Here is an 18,731-nt window from a genome sequence, read left to right on the forward strand (position 1 = left end):
AAAGTGAGAATGAATCACTGTCTTGATCCTATCTTGCATCTTTTATGCTTTTTCTTCTCACCTCTCCTCGTCAATCCAATGTTCTCTGTTCACATGCTGCCATAATCAAACGTTTCCTTACAAACACAACTCTCTCAGTTGAACTCACCAGGGACCAATTCCCATAATAAATTCCATTGTCTCCGAGGCGGATAACTGGAAAATACAGTTAAACACTGCTGACTGTGGTTGTCGGCTCTGGCTACAAGTTGCCGGTGGAAACTGATCTACAATCAGCTTACCCTCACCCCAACCTATCAGTTTCATTTTAACAATGCATGTCCTGTCAAGTTCTGATTAAATAAGAAAGGACCAAACATGACGTTTCACCTTTACTAAAGCTATGGAGCGTATAGGCCGACTGGGCTGGTTCATTCCTATATTGTGCTGTGTGTGCAGTATGTTGACAGCACATGCTGGCCCTGGGTCATAACGATCACCAGAGGATGAGCAAGGTGCAGAGGTGCTCACACACACACACACACACACACACACACACACACACACACACACACACACACACACACACACACACACACACACACACACACACACACACACACACACACACACACATACACACAGCTACAAGAGCCAAAGGGAAAGAGGGGATTTAACCAGCAAAACAAGTGAAGCAGGGAATGGAAACCAAGCGTGCAAGCAGTCCAAACACACACCTCCATCTAACGCCAGAGGAAAGACAGATTAAAGATGGCTGACGGGTAGAGCTTTATAGATGTAACTTCCATCAGGAGTTGCCAAGTTCTCTAGGGGACCAGAAGCCAAGATAGATGCAGGATGATGCATAAAACAGTCACGTGTCAACTGCGTAAACAATAAACCGCATGACAGACAGAGAGAGAGAGAGAGAGAGAGAGAGAGAGAGAGAGAGAGAGAGAGAGAGAGAGAGAGAGAGAGAGAGAGAGAGAGAATGAAAGAATGAAAGAATGAAAGAAATAGAAAAGAGAGAGATAGAGTAAGAGAAAAGAAGAGGAAGAGAGAGCTAAAATGAAAACAAGCTAACCAGCAGAAGAGAGAGAGAGAGAACCTTGCTGCCGGTCCCATTGTTCCAGTACATCCATATTCAGGCTGCTGGTAGCAGCACAAACAACAAGTATGGATCGATCGATACAATGGAAACTCTTAGCATTCAACACAGAGCTACATTAATACACACCTCAAGAGACTGATCAATCATAGACCAGAAGGAAGCCATCCACCACTGAAGAGTAAACACACACTTGTAATACTTCAATACCTGCCTTCATACCACCTTTATTAGAGTACTACTGTAGAAGTGCACACAGGAGAGGGTACTACACAGTATATCTAGTATACGTAGAGATGTCCATCATGATAAAGGGGGCGCAGGGGGTAGTCTCAGAACTCTTCTATAATTATATACTAGAGGACACAAGAGTGTATGGTTCACATGACGAGGGAGAGGTCGCTACACACCGGGGAGAGTTTATTTAGTCACACGCTGTCCACACACCAAGAGGTGTGAATGTCAGAGAGACTGCCACTTGAAAATCAAATGAGCCAGATGCACTAAGCTACGGAGGGCGATGTGTGTGTGTGTGTCACTGTGCATATGTGACTGTGTGACTGTGTGTGTTTGAGTGTCACCATGTATTTTCGTTACATACTCTCTTGGGTCGCACTTGTGTCTGGTCTGTCATCAGCCTCTCAGAAGCCCCTTCAGGGAGCGAGCAGTGTGGAGTCGACACTAACCTTTCCAGACACACACAATCTGACAGCGATAACCCTGACACGTGCGCGCTCGCTGGAGGAAGTGCACGTCAACACAGTACGCTGCACTTATCCTCTTAGGCCTGCGGCGTTTTGGCGTTCGGTGATGCCGGTGTGTGTTCAATTGGGCGTGTGTGTGTGAACGTGTTTGTGTCTTAGTGGGTTGACACCCTGAGTAGGAAACAGCTTCATCATAACCCATCCTTAAACAGAGACCATAGCAAGGTAACAACACCTTGTTCACTGTAATATGATTTTATGTGTGTTTGAGGGTGTATGAAATGGAGTGAGTGAACAATATTTGGCATGTTTGTCTGAGATTATGCTTTTACTTGTGTGTCTAAGCTGTACAGTGGCGACCCGCCATCTGTTTAGCTAAAAAACAAAAACAAAAACATTTTTGTTGTTGTTGTTGTTGCCTGTTTAACATGTTATTTTGGCATTAATACGTGTCACATATCAGTTTGCAAACAATGTAAAAAAAAAGAAGACATTTGAGATAATAAAGCCACATATAAACATGGTCTCTGTTTTGCTTTCTTGAGTAAGGCAGCTCCAAAACACAGGTGTTTCAGACTAGCTCAGTGCTTTCTGTGGTGGAGGGGCAGTCAGCGGAAAATACTATGTGTAGGGGTCGGAAATGTTCTGGAATTGCAAATTCAACAATGTGGTTCGGAAGGAATCAGTGGCTAACTGCAAGCATTGCAAAGCAATCACAATTTTTCTTCCCCTGCCTGATATTTGGTGGAGAGGGTTTGCTGTCCAAGTCTGGGATTAAGGGTCTCTTTTCCAAGCTTAAAAGGATAAACATTCACACGCAACACCATGGGCCAGAAAAGGTTGAATACACTGGCCATGCTGTCAATCGAGCATGACTTCTGCCGCATTAAAAACAACTGGAAACTCGGAACTGGGAAATCTCAGACTTCAGTGAGTTCGAGACAACTGGGAACTCTGGGAACTCTTAAAAAATATGTTTTGAATGATCATCCAACTTGGAATTACAAGTCGGGAACTCGGTCCTCTTTCTAGAGCTCTGACCTGAAGATCACTGACGTCATGAATCAACCTTGTTTTTTCAGAGATCCCAGTTGTCTTGAATGCACCATAAATCAAGAGAATGCCAGACTTTGATGACAAAGTTTCATGACAAAAGTTGCCCACAAGAAGGACTACTGTGACACCTTTCTATTCAAGTCAGCACACAACATGCTGCTGCATAAATTATGTAATATGCCAGGGAGATATGTATACTGTAGCTAAGAAAGTGTATGTTGGGTAGTAAGCTGTTAGTAGCCCATGTGCCTCACCCTAATAATTTGGTTCCTTTCCCCTCATAAATGATCCTACTGTTCTGACTTGGTGGTGCACATGTAGCCTATAGCCTGTTTTAGAGAAACATCATAATCGAATATTGGAAGAACTTTCATTGTCTGCTTATATGCCCCCTTTATTTATCCTATGGTTCTGATTTGGTGTACAGGGAGAATACTGTAAGAATGGCCCATGTTCTGAATTCTGTCACTGTACATTTCAAAAGTGCTGAACAAATAGTTTATTGACTACGTCCATCTTAGCTTGCTCATTAATGTCTTAATCGAAATTACAGATTGCCTCTTATCCGCTCATTGTTCCTTTATGCCATAGTTTGTACATCTCAATTGTCAGTAGAAACCACATTTGTTTAAGCAAGTCAGCCATATCAGCTATGTTTTTTTTATTTAAATACAGTAAATAAGGCTGAATGAACTGCCAGACAAGGCTCCGCTGATTTCCAGGTGTAATGTTGAGTTTGACCCACCAAGATTTACATGCTAAAAGGTGTATCTGAGTGTGTCTGTGCGTGTACCTCGTCACTTCTGAGAGTGAGTCTGTGTGCATGTGTGTGTATGTGTGCGCGCGCACATAAAAGTGTGATTCTCGGGGTGCGATCCCCAGTGTGATGTGGAATGTGTATGTGCAACACACAGGCAGAGACCCATGTATAAAATGCAGCCGATAAGTTAGTCTTAAATCCCTGGATCTCGACATTTGATGTAAGGGAAAAGAGATAGAGCTCCTATCTGTCCCTAAGGAGGGAACTGACTGCTGACAAAAAAAAGAAAGGGAGGAAAGGAAGAAAGAAAGAGAGACAGTGGTAGGGGGGAGAGAGGGAGTGGGAGAGAGAGAATTAGAATGAGAGAGAGCAATGGAGAGACAAAGACAGAGAGAGAGAGAGAGAGAGAGAGAGAGAGAGAGAGAGAGAGAGAGAGAGAGACAGAGACAGAGACACAGAGAGACAGAGAGACAGAGAGACAGAGACACAGAGAGACAGAGACACAGAGACACAGAGACACAGAGACACAGAGAGACAGAGAGACAGAGAGACAGAGAGACAGAGAGACAGAGAGACAGAGAGACAGAGAGAGAGAGAGAGAGAGAGAGCGAGAGAGAGAGAGAGAGAGAGACAGAAGGAAATCAAGGGACAGTAAGTGTGGTCCCATCAGGTACATCAGTGACAGGAGGCTAATGGGTATCAGACTCCATTGAACAGGCACGGTCACCCCTCATAGACACAGGACAGGTGATTCATTAAAATCTGCTGGGAAGGATGGCGAGCGAGAGAAGGACGGCGGTAGACAGAGGGAGGGGATCAATATGGCAGATCCATCACAGTGGCCATCTTCTGCGGGGATAACTACGACCCGTTAATGGTAACTATGGTCGTCAGCTCGATGAGAGCGATCTGCATCAGATTGGTCAAGAGAGTGTGTTGTGTGTAGGGGGGAGACATGGTTCTGGATGGCAGCTGTTCCTCCGTCGCCCAGTTTTTTCCAAAGAGGGCTAACTGTAGGCTGATTCACTGCAGTAACGTGACAGTGATGGAGGCTATGGCGTGGCTAAGAACAGCCTCTGATAAAGGTATCTCAGCCATCCCATCACTGGCACCTTTTCACTGTGGTGGAGGAAGTGCCTCTTCCTGGCACCATCGCGGCGTGCGCTACAATTGCCCCCCCATCACCCCTTGGCAAGTATTTACAGTGAAAATAAAGACCAAATCCCACATCAGAGGCTCTCAGTTAGTCCGCGTTTTATACGTGTGCTTATGAATTAAACCCTGCCAGGGAAAACACACACGGTAAACAAGAGTCAGCTCAAGTTAGAAAATAAACAAACCGTGATGTCGGAGCCAATTTGGAGACGCCCTATAACAGTCGTTTTATTTAACTGCCAAAGTGAGTCCAAACTTCCACAACCGTTTGATGTCTGATCTCTTTTGGGCAACGATCTAACGTGGCACCATGCCAAAGCCCACAAACAGAAGGCTTGAATAAAGCTGGCCTGGTGCCCTACTGTGATATTTAGTCCATATGTCACGGAGGGAAAAGAGAGACGCACAGTCACACACACAGACTGACTGCCATCGACCAGAGACCTGCCAAGGAAAATCTGCATAACTGTTAGATGCCATCTAGTGCTATGATGAATCCCTGAGTGTGTGTGTATGTGTGCATGGACAGTATAAAATTGTGTGTCTGTGCAAGGGAGAACGCAAACGCTGGAGCTGTTTGAATGGGGGAGTGGTTTGTGTTTGTCTCTGAGTTATTACCGTGTGTCTCTTACCGTGTGTCTCGAGTGTGACTGTATGCATATGAGTATGCATTTATTTGTGTATGTCTGAGTGTTATTGTTACCATTTCTATGAATGAGGTTGAGTGTCAGTACGTGTATATTAATGTGTGTGTGTCTATGTATAACTATGTGTGTGAGTATTTACGTAGGCCTCTACAATATGTGTATGTAACTCATGGCCTGGAAAGTAACCGTGTGACAGATGTGTGCTGCTGTAGTGACCAGTGTCATAAAGACGGATTTGCCCTCCTAGTCTAAGCCATGAGCCCCATAGACAACACACTGAGTAACAGCAGCAACTGGCCTACAACTCTCACATACTCAAACCAAAGCAATAAAAAAAACACAGACAAGCCCCATCAACGCCACAGGATAAACAAACTTTTCATCCTGCAAGGCAGACAGTGTGAGAGTTTCTACTGCCATCTTCACATACAGGGATATTACAACCCCTAGCTGCAACAAACTACTACTATACATTAGACACAATAGCAATTTCCCCAGGAAAGGTAGGAAGGGAAACAGCACATCACAAATAAAACAACATTTCAGAGTAGCCACCGGCGATGAAAAGTGCAGCACAGTGCCGGGTGACAAGCGCTTACTGTGACAAAGTTTTCATGTGTTACCTGAGTACGGGGACCATGCCAGCAGCTTTGAGAGTGGGTGGAATGCCAGGGCCCACTAGAATGGCCCGCCGGAGATAGTCTACATAGCCTAGATACTGCGTGCCTTGTTCATGGAGAGAAGTGGAGAGGACACAGAACCCAGAGCCATAAAACAGCACGACAATGTCCCACTGTGAATCACCATCAACCAGAGGTGGAGAAAAAGGCTATTTTCAGAGGCAAAGACTTCACTAAAGACTTTCAAATGAACACAGTGAAAACAAGTACTGCTGAATCTAATAAAAAACTCCTAAGTTGAAAATGGACAATTGATTCAGTTGAAATAAGGTAAAGCAGGAGATTGTGTATTGGTTGGAGACTGAGGGGACACTAGCTGCTACCTAACACCCCTAGACTGGATTGTCCTTCGAAATGTTGTCAATGTTCAAACTCCAACAACACTCCCATGAATAAAATAGCCCAAATGCTATGGCATCACAGAACTTTAGGTGTGTCCCGGCTAGCACATAACGTTCTGAGAACCATGTGTTTCTTAGAGCTGGTTATTTTGCATACAACCTTCCCACAACTTTCTGGTAATGGTGCAGGATAGTTGCTTGGCTTTGGAATATTCTCAGCACATTTAAGGAACTTGTAACGGCAGCCTTCCCTCTCTTCACTAGAAGAGAGAGTGTAGCAGGGATCGGACCAACACGCAGCGTAGCCAGTGCTCAACATGTTTAATAACACTAATAAACAGTGAACACTTAACACTTAACAAATAACAAAAACAATAAATGTGAAAACCGAAAACAGTCCTATCTGGTGCAGAACACAAACACAGAGACAGGAAACAATCACCCACAAACCCCCAACACAAAACAAGCCACCTATATATGATTCTCAATCAGGGACAACGATTGACAGCTGTCTCTGATTGAGAACCATATTAGGCTGAACATAGAAACAGACAAACTAGACACACAACATAGAATTCCCACCCAGCTCACGTCCTGACCAACACTAAACAAGCAAAACACATAAGAACTATGGTCAGGACGTGACAGTACCCCCCCCCCCCCCCTGAGGTGCGGACTCCGAACGCACCCCTAAAACTCAAGGGGAGGGTCTGGGTGGGCATCTGTCCGCGGTGGCGGCTCCGGCGGTGGACGAGGACACCACTCCACCACTGTCTTTGTCCCCCTCCTTAGCGTCCTTTGAGTGGCGACCCTCGCCCCCGACCATGGTCCAGGAACCTTCACCAAGGCCCCTCCTAAATATAGACAACTCAGGACAGAGAGGTAGCTCAGGACAGAGGGGTAGCTCAGGACAGAGAGGTAGCTCAGGACAGAGAGGTAGCTCAGGACAGAGAGGTAGCTCAGGACAGAGGGGCAACTCCGGACTGAAGGACAGCTCCGGACAGAGAGGCAGCTCTGGACTGAATGGTTGCTCCGGACTAGATGCAGCTCATGACTGGAAGGCAGCTCATGACTGGAAGGCAGCTCATGACTGGAAGGCAGCTCATGACTGGAGGGCAGCTCATGACTGGAGGGCAGCTCATGACTGGCTGGCGGCTCTGGCAGCTCCTGACTGGCTGGCGGCTCTGGCGTCTCCTGACTGGCTGGCGGCTCTGGCGGCTCCTGACTGGCTGGCGGCTCTGGCGGCTCCTGACTGGCTGGCGGCTCTGGCGGCTCCTGACTGGCTGGCGGCTCTGGCGGCTCCTGACTGGCTGGCGGCTCTGGCGGCTCCTGACTGGCTGGCGGCTCTGGCGGCTCCTGACTGGCTGGCGGCTCTGGCGGCTCCTGACAGACGGGCGGCTCTAACGGCTCGGGACAGACGGGCGGCTCTAACGGCTCGGGAAAGACGGGCGGCTCTAACGGCTCGGGACAGACGGGCGGCTCTAACGGCTCGGGACAGACGGGCGGCTCTAACGGCTCGGGACAGACGGGCGGCTCAGATGGCGCTGGGCAGACGGGTGGCTCAGATGGCGCTGGGCAGACGGGCGGCTCAGATGGCGCTGGGCAGACGGATGGCGCAGATGGCGCTGGGCAGACGGATGGCGCAGATGGCGCTGGGCAGGCAGGCAGTGCAGGCGGCGCTGGGCAGGCAGGCAGTGCAGATGGTGCTGGGCAGACGAGCAGTGCAGGCGGTGTTGGGCAGACGGCCGACTCTGACCTGCTGAGGCGCACAGTAGGCCTGGTGCGTGGTGCCGGAACTGATGGTACCGGACTGGAGACACGCACCTCAAGGCTAGTGCGGGGAGCAGGAACAGGGCACACTGGACTCTCGAGGCGCACTATAGGCCTGGTGTGTGGTACCGGCACTGGTGGTACCGGGCTGAGGGCACGCACCTCAGGGCGAGTGCGGGGAGAAGGAACAGTGCGTACAGGGCTCTGGAGACACACAGGAGGCTTGGTGCGTGGTGCCGGAACTGGAGGTACTGGGCTGGAGACACGCACCACAGGGAGAGTGCGTGGAGGAGGAACAGGGCTCTGGAGATGCACTGGAAGCCTGGTGCGTGGTGTAGGCACTGTTGGTACTGGGCTGGGGCGGGAAGGTGGCGCCGGATATACCGGACCGTGCAGGCGTACTGACTCCCTTGAGCACCGAGCCTGCCCAACCTTACCTGGTTGAATGCTCCCCGTAGCCCGTCCAGTGCGGGGAGGTGGAATAACCCGCACTGGGCTGTGTTGGCGAACCGGGGACACCATTTGTAAGGCTGGTGCCATGTACACCGGCCCGAGGAGACGTACTGGAGGCCAGATATGTTGAGCCGGCTTCATGGCACTTGGCTCAATGCTCAATCTAGCCCGGCCAGTGCGGCGAGGTGGAATAACCCGCACCGGGCTATGCACACGTACAGGAGACACCGTGCGCTCTTCCGCATAACACGGTGTCTGCCCGTACTCCCGCTCTCCACGGTAAGCATGGGAAGTGGGCGCAGGTTTCCTACCTGCCTTCGCCACACTACCCTTTAGCCCCCCCCCAAGACATTTTGGGGGTTTCTTCACGGGTGTCACGTTCCTGACCTGTTTTCTGTTGTTTGGTATGTGTTTATTGGTCAGGGCGTGAGTTTTGGGTGGGCAGTCTATGTTTTCTGTTTCTATGTTGGTTTTGGGTTGCCTGGTATGGCTCTCAATTAGAGGCAGGTGTTTGACGTTTCCTCTGATTGAGAGTCATATTAAGGTAGGTTGTTCTCACTGTTTGTTTGTGGGTGATTGTCGTCCGTGTCAGTGTTTGTCGCGCCACACGGGACTGTCTCGGTTTATGTAGTCTGTTCCTGTTCGTGAGTTCTGCGTGTATTTTATGTAAGTTCCATGTCCAGGTCTGTCTACTCCGTTTTGTTATTTTGTAAACTCCTTCCAAGTGTTTGTTTTCGTGTTTCATCGTTTGATTTAATAAATCATTATGTATTCACAACCCGCTGCACTTTGGTCAAATCACTACTCCTCCTCTTCGTATGAAGAGGAGGAGGAATGCCGTTACAGAATCACCCACCAAACCCAGATCAAGCAGCGGGTTAACGGACAGCAACGACAGCAGCAGTGGGTCAAGGAGGATTGGACATGGGAAGAGATTCTGGACGGAGAAGGACCCTGGGCAGAGCCAGAGGAGTGTCGCCGTCCCAAGGCGGAGCTGGAGGCATCTAAAGCGGAGAGGCGACGATATGAGGAGGCAGCACGGAAGCAAGGCTGGAAGCCCGCAAGTACAACCCAAAAATGTCTTGGGGGGGGGGGGCTAAAGGGTAGTGTGGCGAAGTCAGGTAGGAGACCTGCGCCAACTTCCCGGGCTTACCGTGGAGAGCGAGAGTACGGGCAGACACCGTGTTACGCAGTAGAGCGCACGGTGTCTCCTGTACGTGTTCATAGCCCGGTGCGGGTTATTCCACCTCCCCGCACTGGTAGGGCTAGATTGGGCATTGAGCCAAATGTCATGAAGCCGGCCCTACATATCTGGCCACCAGTACGTCTCCTCGGGCCGGCTTACATGGCACCAGCCTTACGCATGGTGTCCCCGGTTCGCCTACATAGCCCGGTGCGGGTTATTCCACCTCCCCGCACTGGTCAGGCGACGGGGAGCATACAACCAGGTAAGGTTGGGCAGGTTCAGTGTTCAAGGGAGCCAGTACGCCTACACGGTCCGGTATATCCGGCGCCACCTTCCCGCCCCAGCTCAGTACCACCAGTGCCTACACCACGCACCAGGCTTCCAGTGCGTCTCCAGAGTCCTGTTCCTCCTCCACGCACTCTTCCTGTGGTGCGTGTCTCAAGCTCAGTGCCTCCAGTTTCGGCACCACGCACCAGGCCTACTGTGCGCCTCAGCGGGTCAGAGTCGGCCGTCTGCCCAACGCCTTCTGCACTGCCTGTCTGCCCAGCTCCGTCTGAGCCATCCGTCTGCCCAGTGCCATCTGAGCCATCTGTCTGCCCAGCGCCGTCTGAGCCATCTGTCTGCCCAGCGCCTTCTGAGCCATCCGTCTGCCCAGCGCCTTCTGAGCCATCCGTCTGCCCAGCGCCTTCTGAGCCATCCGTCTGCCCAGCGCCTTCTGAGCCATCCGTCTGCCACGAGCCATTAGAGCCGCCCGTCTGTCCCGAGCCATTAGAGCCGTCCGTCAGTCAGGAGCCGCTAGAGCCGTCCGTCAGTCAGGAGCTGCCAGAGCCGCCAGCCAGTCAGGAGCTGCCAGATCCGCCAGCCAGTCAGGAGCTGCCAGATCCGCCAGCCAGTCAGGAGCTGCCAGAACCGCCAGACAGTCAGGAGCTGCCAGAGCCGCCAGACAGTCATGAGCTGCCCTCCAGTCATGAGCTGCCCTCCAGTCATGAGCTGCCCTCCAGTCATGAGCTGCCCTCCAGTCATGAGCTGCCCTCCAGTCATGAGCTGCCCTCCAGTCATGAGCTGCCCTACAGTCATGAGCTGCCCTTCAGTCATGAGCTGCCCTTCAGTCATGAGCTGCCCTACAGTCATGAGCTGCCCTACCGTCATGAGCTGCCCTACAGTCATGAGCTGCCCTACAGTCATGAGCTGCCACTCAGTCCGGAGCTGCCACTCAGTCCGGAGCTGCCACTCAGTCCGGAGCTGCCACTCAGTCCGGAGCTGCCACCCAGTCCGGAGCTGCCACCCAGTCCGGAGCTGCCACTCAGTCCGGAGCTGCCATTAGTACAGAGTTGTCCCTCTGTCCTAAGCTACCTCTCTGTCCTGAGCTACCTCTCTGTCCTGAGCTACCTCTCTGTCCTGAGCTACCTCTCTGTCCTGAGCTGTCTCCTCTATGTAGGAGGGGCCTTAGTGAAGGTTCCTGGACCATGGTCGGGGGCGAGGGTCGCCACTCAAAGGACGCTAAGGAGGGGGACAAAGACAGTGGTGGAGTGGTGTCCTCGTCCACCGCCGGAGCCGCCACCGCGGACAGATGCCCACCCAGACCCTCCCCTTGAGTTGTAGGGGTGCGCCCGGAGTTCGCACCTTGAGGGGGGGGTTCTGTCACGTTCCTGACCTGTTTTCTGTTGTTTGGTATGTGTTTATTGGTCAGGGCGTGAGTTTTGGGTGGGCAGTCTATGTTTTCTGTTTCTATGTTGGTTTTGGGTTGCCTGGTATGGCTCTCAATTAGAGGCAGGTGTTTGACGTTTCCTCTGATTGAGAGTCATATTAAGGTAGGTTGTTCTCACTGTTTGTTTATGGGTGATTGTCGTCCGTGTCAGTGTTTGTCGCGCCACACGGGACTGTCTCGGTTTATGTAGTCTGTTCCTGTTCGTGAGTTCTGCGTGTATTTTATGTAAGTTCCATGTCCAGGTCTGTCTACTCCGTTTTGTTATTTTGTAAACTCCTTCCAAGTGTTTGTTTTCGTGTTTCATCGTTTGATTTAATAAATCATTATGTATTCACAACCCGCTGCACTTTGGTCAAATCACTACTCCTCCTCTTCGTATGAAGAGGAGGAGGAATGCCGTTACAACGGGCTTCCAGCCACGCTTCCGTGCTGCCTCCTCATACCACCGCTCCTGGGCTTTAGCTGCCTCCATCTCTTCCCGAGAGCGGCGATATTCTCCAATGTGAGCCCAGTGTCCTTTTCCCTCCAAAATATCCTCCCAAGTCCATTTCTCCTGGTCCCGCTGCTGCTGCTGCTGTCGCTGCTGCCCGTTGCCACGCTGCTTGGTCCTAGTTTGGTGGGTGATTCTGTAACGATCGTCGTAATGAGGCAGAGTGGACCAAGGCGCAGCGTGAGAGAAATACATCTTCTTTTTATTATGAAGACGACAAACGAACAAAAACAACAAACAGACGACCGTGAAGCTCTACAAACAAAATAGTGCTGACACTAAACACTACACAGAGACAGGAAACAATCACCCACAAACCCCCAACACAAAACAAGCCACCTATATATGATTCTCAATCAGGGACAACGATAGACAGCTGCCTCTGATTGAGAACCATATTAGGCTGAACATAGAAACAGACAAACTAGACACACAACATAGAATTCCCACCCAGCTCACGTCCTGACCAACACTAAACAAGCAAAACACATAAGAACTATGGTCAGGACGTGACAACAAGAAAACTTTTGCTACGTTCAGTGAACGTTCTAAGAATGTTATTTAAAAACATATACATTCCGTTCTCAGCATCAACAAAACTCTTTTTATTCTCTGTTTTGTTAAGTGTGTTTGCTGCGCCCACTAATTAGCCACACCTGATCTTAATGAGTGCTTGTTTTCTTTGTTTTGGGGTCTGTTTGAATAGAGTAAATGAACAGCTTTGTATCCGTAAAAAAAATGGCATGCTAGCTCCATCCTGGTGGCGCAGTGGACTAATTCCATGGATGGGAAACCGGGGATTATACTGTAGGTTTGAATCTCACTGATGCCATGTCACAATAAAAAAGAAATGTATTTGCATGATTAATGCCTAAGGAAATGGATTTCTAATAAGATAGCAGTGTTATTAGAAGCGTTTTCGAAACATTCATTTTGACCATTAGTACAACCTCCCAGAATTTTTTTAGGGAAACATAGTAGCTTTTTCTCAGAACCTCCCTGCAACCTAAAAATGTACGTTCCCAGATCAGGTAAAATGTTCACTTCCGTTCTCAGAATGTTAAAAAAAATATATGTTTTACCTTTCAGGAAACGTATGGCTTCATTCCCAGAACCAATGGGAAACCAAAAACGTACTTTCCCACAACTTACAAGGAACCAAATGTGCTAGCTGGGGTGTGTGTGTCAGTGATCCAATTTATGCAGTGGCCTGTGAGTTTCTATAACTCAGCTCATGCTAAATTAGATCTCATTTGCCGTGCTGAATGGTGAGGAGGGGTGCCCATACAGGGTTTAGCTGGCAGAGCAGGGTGGGTAATGATACCCACCCCACACAGGGCACAGGGGGTTTAGTGGGTGCCCCGCAGCACCAACTGATCACAGTAGCCATCTCACTAATGACTGCTAATAAGCTACTCCGTCTCCTCTCTCTTTGATTCGCCAGTCATCATGTAGATGGGTCGTTCGACGGAATTAGTCCCTTTGGGTAGTGTAACTCGATTAATCGTTTTTTTTATTTCACCTAATTTTAACATTATGTCATCAAGACCAAATCTTCAACTTAATAAAAAACATGTTTTAAATAATACAATTGCTATATCAATAAATCAATGAAATGTATTTATAAAGTAATTTTTACATCAGCAGTTGTGACAAAGTGCTTATACAGAAACAGCATAAAACCCCAAAGAGTAAGCAATGCAGATGTAGAAGCACGGTGGCTAGGAAAAACTCCCTAGGAAGAAACCTAGAGAGGAACCAGGCTCTGAGGGGTGGCCAGTCCTCTTTTGGCTGTGCCGGGTGGAGATTATACGAGTACATGAACATTAATGCCAGATCGTTCTTCAAAATGTTCAAACGTTCATAGATGACCAGCAGGGTCAAATAATAACCACATTGGTTATAGAGGGTGCATCAGGTCAGTACCTCAGGAGTAAATGTCAGATGGCTTTTCATGTGTTATTCTTGACGTGTTATGCTCGAACCACTTAGTTTTCTACCACAAAACACCAGAAAATGGCCAAAAAGAGTCAAATCAGATCACCTGCTTTTACACTATGATTTGACTATTAGATGTTCAATGTTTCTTTTGAAAAAAAATATTTAAAAAGGAATAGTTTCTCCATATTAATCCCCAGTTCAGTCCACGTAACAGGGTCAACCTTAAAATCAGGGACAGTTATTATTTAATATTTTTTTTACCTTAAAATGAATCACTGATCACATTAAAATAAATAATAGTCTCCAGAAATGACTTTGTCAAAACAACAGAACAACTAGGGCTTTACAATAATGGTGAAAACTTATGTGGGTTAAAATCTTCCTAGAAGTCAGAGCAAGTGCACAGAGTGACATGCCAAAATGCTGAATTTTGGCACATTAGCAAGTCTTTATTCATATAACATAATTTTCCATGTGGTCTATATTAAAAGCCACTTCATTTAATATAACAGGCTTTTGAAATTCTATATTGGTGTACAATTTCTACTTAAAATATGAAAGGGAACTCATTTTGTGGAATGACCCAGATTAGTCTGTGATGCCAGACTGGGATCAGGGGGCTCACCTCACCGCAGGGCTGCTGTCAAACCACAGGCCCAGACACTTACCCCTAGGCAGAGCAAGGAGATCCAAGAGGACGGAAACATCAATGTAACCTTAATGACAGTCTGGCAGCCAGGCAACAGCAGTGGGCTGCGGCGCTCTATGAAAAAAATGCAAATCGCCTACCAAAAGACTAATCCCATTCACACATATACTGTATGTGAAGAATGCGTGCTCATGAGCTAAATGATAAATACAGCACTTCACACAGCATGTTTACACACTTCTATGAGTTATCGCAATGCATATTCATCGACCTTGGATCGTTTCACAAAAACAGGGGGAAAAATGCGTATATTTGTCGGTGTGAATAAATACGATTTTTTGGGACTGTCTTCCGGTCTAATTTATTCATAGACTGACATATTGGCACTTGGTGAAACAGAACCATTTAATTCCAAGGTGAATCAGAGTTTTATTAAACCAGTGTATTCGTAAAGTGGAAAAGGCAGTTAGGGTTGCAGGATGCAAACCACAGACAGATGGAGGAGACAATTGATCTGGGTAAATTGATAATAACACGGCGCTGAGCACAGTAGGCCTGTTCTTTATTATCTTCACTTTATGCAGCAAATCCTGATTTAGTCCATTACAGGGTGCTACTTAACAATGAGAGACGACACAAAATGAGAGGATTCAGCTGGGTTCGCTTGTTTATGGACTTGGGAAGGAACAGTCGTGCCACAAAAGACTGGGAAGAACAACATCTCTCTTTCGCCGAACACTTCTTGTTAGATGTTGGATGGAGGGCAGAGTTGAAGAGGGCAAGGTTTTTTTCCCAGAACATAGGCTACATCATAGAATTAAAAATGAGTAATTTGTAGGATCTCTGTGGGCTACATGCTCTTAAGGTGTCTTAACGCAAGTAAGGACCTGGAGCATCTCTTTGAGTCATTTGGAGGGCAATGTATTAGTGTGGCTGCATTTCCTTTCCTATACATAAATATATAAGACACCCTACTGTGACCCTGTTTTAAAGTGCACCAGCTTCATTCTAGCTGGGCTCGGCCCATTACTCTTGGTTGGTGTGCCAATAACGACCAATCAGATCAACGCCGGCCTGAAATCATATTAATAAGGGCATAAAAAAATTATGGAACTGATGATCCGGCACATAACTGAATGAATGGCCAACCATTAAGGTCATATTGACTTGCTAGGTTATTAAATGCCAACCAGCTTCCAGTTGCAGCACTATGCATCTTCACAGGGACAAGTGTCCATCCTAAAGCCAAAGTGGGGATGGAAGAAGAGAAGAGGGGGGGAGAAAGGTTCAGATTTTTTAAATGAAAGCCATAAGAGGGAGTGGAGAAAGAGATTGTAAAGATATTGAGTATCTTGCATCACAACACAACATAGTGTGTACATCAAGCATTTATACAGACTCCCTGTAAAGGCCTAGAAATGTCACGTTCGCTGGAATAATGATCGGGCCAAGGCACAGCGAATGTTGAGTTCCACATAATTATTTAATAGTGAAACTTAACAAAAACAATAAACGAACAACGAACCATGACTACAGAGGTGCTACATACACTTACTCAAAATGCAATATCCCATAAAACGCAGGTGGAAAAAATGCTACTTAAATATGATCCCCAATTAGAGACAACAATAGCCAGCTGCCTCTAATTGGGAATCATACAAAATCACCAACATAAAAAAACAACCTAGAACCCCACATAGAAAATATAAACTAGACTAACCCCCCAGTCACGCCCTGACCTACTCCACCATAGAAAAAAAGGACTCTCTATGGTCAGGATGTGACAGTACCCCCCCCCCCCCAAAAGGTGCGGACTCCGGCCGCAAAACCTGAAACCAAAAGGGAGGGTTAGGGGGGGTGTCTAGTGTCGGCTCTGGTGCGGGACGAAGAACCCGCTCATCCCGCGGATCCGCCAGCATCGGGGGCGGCTCTGGTGCGGGTCGAAGACCCCGCTCAGCTCGCGGATCCACCATCTTTGGTGGCGGCTCTGGTGCGGGCCGAAGAACCCGCTCATCCTGCGGATCCAGCCATGGACCCAGGCTGAACACTGTGCCTGGACTGTACCTAGATGCCGAGGAAGGCTCCTGCCATGGAGCGGGACTGGACACCGGCGCTGACCTGGACATTGGTGCAGAGGAAGACTCCTGCCATGGAGCGGGACTGGATGCCGTGTCTGGACTGGGCATCGGCGCAGAGGAGGGCTCCTGCCATGGAGCTGGACTGGACACCGTGCTCGGACTGGGCATCGGCGCAGAGGAAGGGTCTTGCCATGGAGCGGGACTGGACACCGGCCCTGGCCTGGACATCGGTGCAGAGGAAGGCTCCTGCCATGGAGCAGGACTGGACGCCGTACCTGGAATGAGCACCGGTGCAGGAGAAGGCTCCGGCCATGGAGCTGGACCGGACGCCGTGCCTGGACTGGGCATCGGCGCAGGGGAAGGCTCCCGCCATGGAGCGGGACTGGACGCTGTGCCTGGACTGGGCAACAATGCAGAAGAAGACTCTGGCCTTGGAGCTGGACTGGACGCCGTGCTTAGACTGGGCATCGGCGCAGGGGAAGGCTCCGGCCATGGAGCTGGAGGTTCCAGACCGTTGACCGTCTCAGGAGGTTCCGGACCATGGACCGTCTCAGGAGGTTCCGGACCGTCTCCGGAGGTTCCGGACCGTGGACCGTTTCAGGACGTTCCGGACCGTCTCAGGAGGTTCCGGACTGTGGACCGCCGTTGGAGGTCCGGACTGTGAAACGTCGCCGGAAGCTCTGGACTGTGAAACGTCGCCGGAAGCTCTGGACTGGGGACCGTCGCCGGAAGCTCTGGACTGGGGACCGTCGCCGGAAGCTCTGGACTGGGGACCGTCGCCGGAAGCTCTGGACTGGGGACCGTCGCCGGAAGCTCTGGACTGGGGACCGTCGCCGGAAGCTCTGGACTGGGGACCGTCGCCGGAAGCTCTGGACTGGGGACCGCCGCCGGAAGCTCTGGACTGGGGACCGCCGCCGGAAGCTCTGGACTGGGGACCGCCGCCGGAAGCTCTGGACTGGGGACCGTCGCCTGAAGCTCTGGACTGGGGAGGCACACTGGAGGCCTGATGTGTGGGGCCGGCACAGGTGGCACCGGACTGGTGACACGCACCTCAGGGCGAGTGCGAGGAGCAGGCACAGGACGCACCGGACTGGGAAGGCGCACTGGAGGCCTAGTGCGTGGAGCTGGCACCAGACTGGTGACACGCACTTCAGGGCGAGTGCGGGGAGCAGGCACAGGACGTACCTGACTGGGAAGGCGCACTTCAGGGAGAGTGCGATGAGCAGGCACAGGACGTACCGGACTGGGAAGGCGCACTTGAGGGAGAGTGCGAGGAGCAGGCACAGGACGTACCGGACTAGAGACACGCACTTCAGAAAGAGTGCGAGGAGCAGGCACAGGACGTACCAGACTGGGAACACGCACTTTAGGAAGAGTGCGAGGAGGAGACACATGACGTACCGGACAGGAGAGGTGCACTTGAGGCCAGAAGCGTGGAACTGGCACAGGTTGCACCAGACTGCTAACCGGATCCTCTGGTCGGATGTTGAGCAGAACACACTTGCACAACATCTCTCTCATCTCACTCTCTCCCAACTTCGTCATTGCCTCCCTGACAGTCTCTGGCTCTTACCTCTGCTCAGCCGCCAGCTCCATGTGCCCCCCCCAAAAAACTTGGGGTTGTCCTTGGGCTTTCTGTAGCCGCGAACCCTGTCGTCGTTGCTGTCCTCCATTATCTCCTTCCGTCTGTCGCCAAGGAATGGTTTCGCATCTCCCCATCACGTCTTCCCAAGTCCAGAAATCCTTCCCTCTTTGGGCACGCTGCTTGGTCCTGGTTTGATGGGATATTCTGTCACGTTCGCTGGAATAATGATCGGACCAAGGCGCAGCGAATGTTGAGTTCCACATAATTATTTAATAGTGAAACTTAACAAAAACAATAAATGAACAACGAACCGTGACTACAGAGGTGCTACATACACTTACTCAAAATACAATATCCCATAAAACGCAGGTGGAAAAAATGCTACTTAAATACGATCCCCAATTAGAGACAACAATAGCCAGCTGCCTCTAATTGGGAATC

General features: G+C 49.6%; 1 protein-coding gene across 1 annotated transcript in view; it reads right to left on the reverse strand.

Annotated features, from left to right (window-relative positions):
* The window catches only part of LOC120021897 (matrix metalloproteinase-17-like), a 69,048-nt gene extending 50,670 nt beyond the window's left edge, over window positions 1-18,378 (reverse strand). Inside the window, exons 1-3 of the mRNA XM_038965737.1 lie at window positions 18,279-18,378; window positions 17,999-18,056; window positions 16,896-16,980 (exon numbers count right to left, since the gene is read on the reverse strand). Coding sequence (XP_038821665.1) covers window positions 16,896-16,980; window positions 17,999-18,056; window positions 18,279-18,378 — 243 coding nt within the window. The remainder of the gene's footprint in view (window positions 1-16,895; window positions 16,981-17,998; window positions 18,057-18,278) is intronic.
* Between the last annotated feature and the right edge of the window lie 353 nt (window positions 18,379-18,731).

The sequence above is a fragment of the Salvelinus namaycush genome, chromosome 26, assembly GCF_016432855.1.
Source record: "Salvelinus namaycush isolate Seneca chromosome 26, SaNama_1.0, whole genome shotgun sequence".
Classification (NCBI taxonomy): Eukaryota; Metazoa; Chordata; class Actinopteri; order Salmoniformes; family Salmonidae; genus Salvelinus; species Salvelinus namaycush.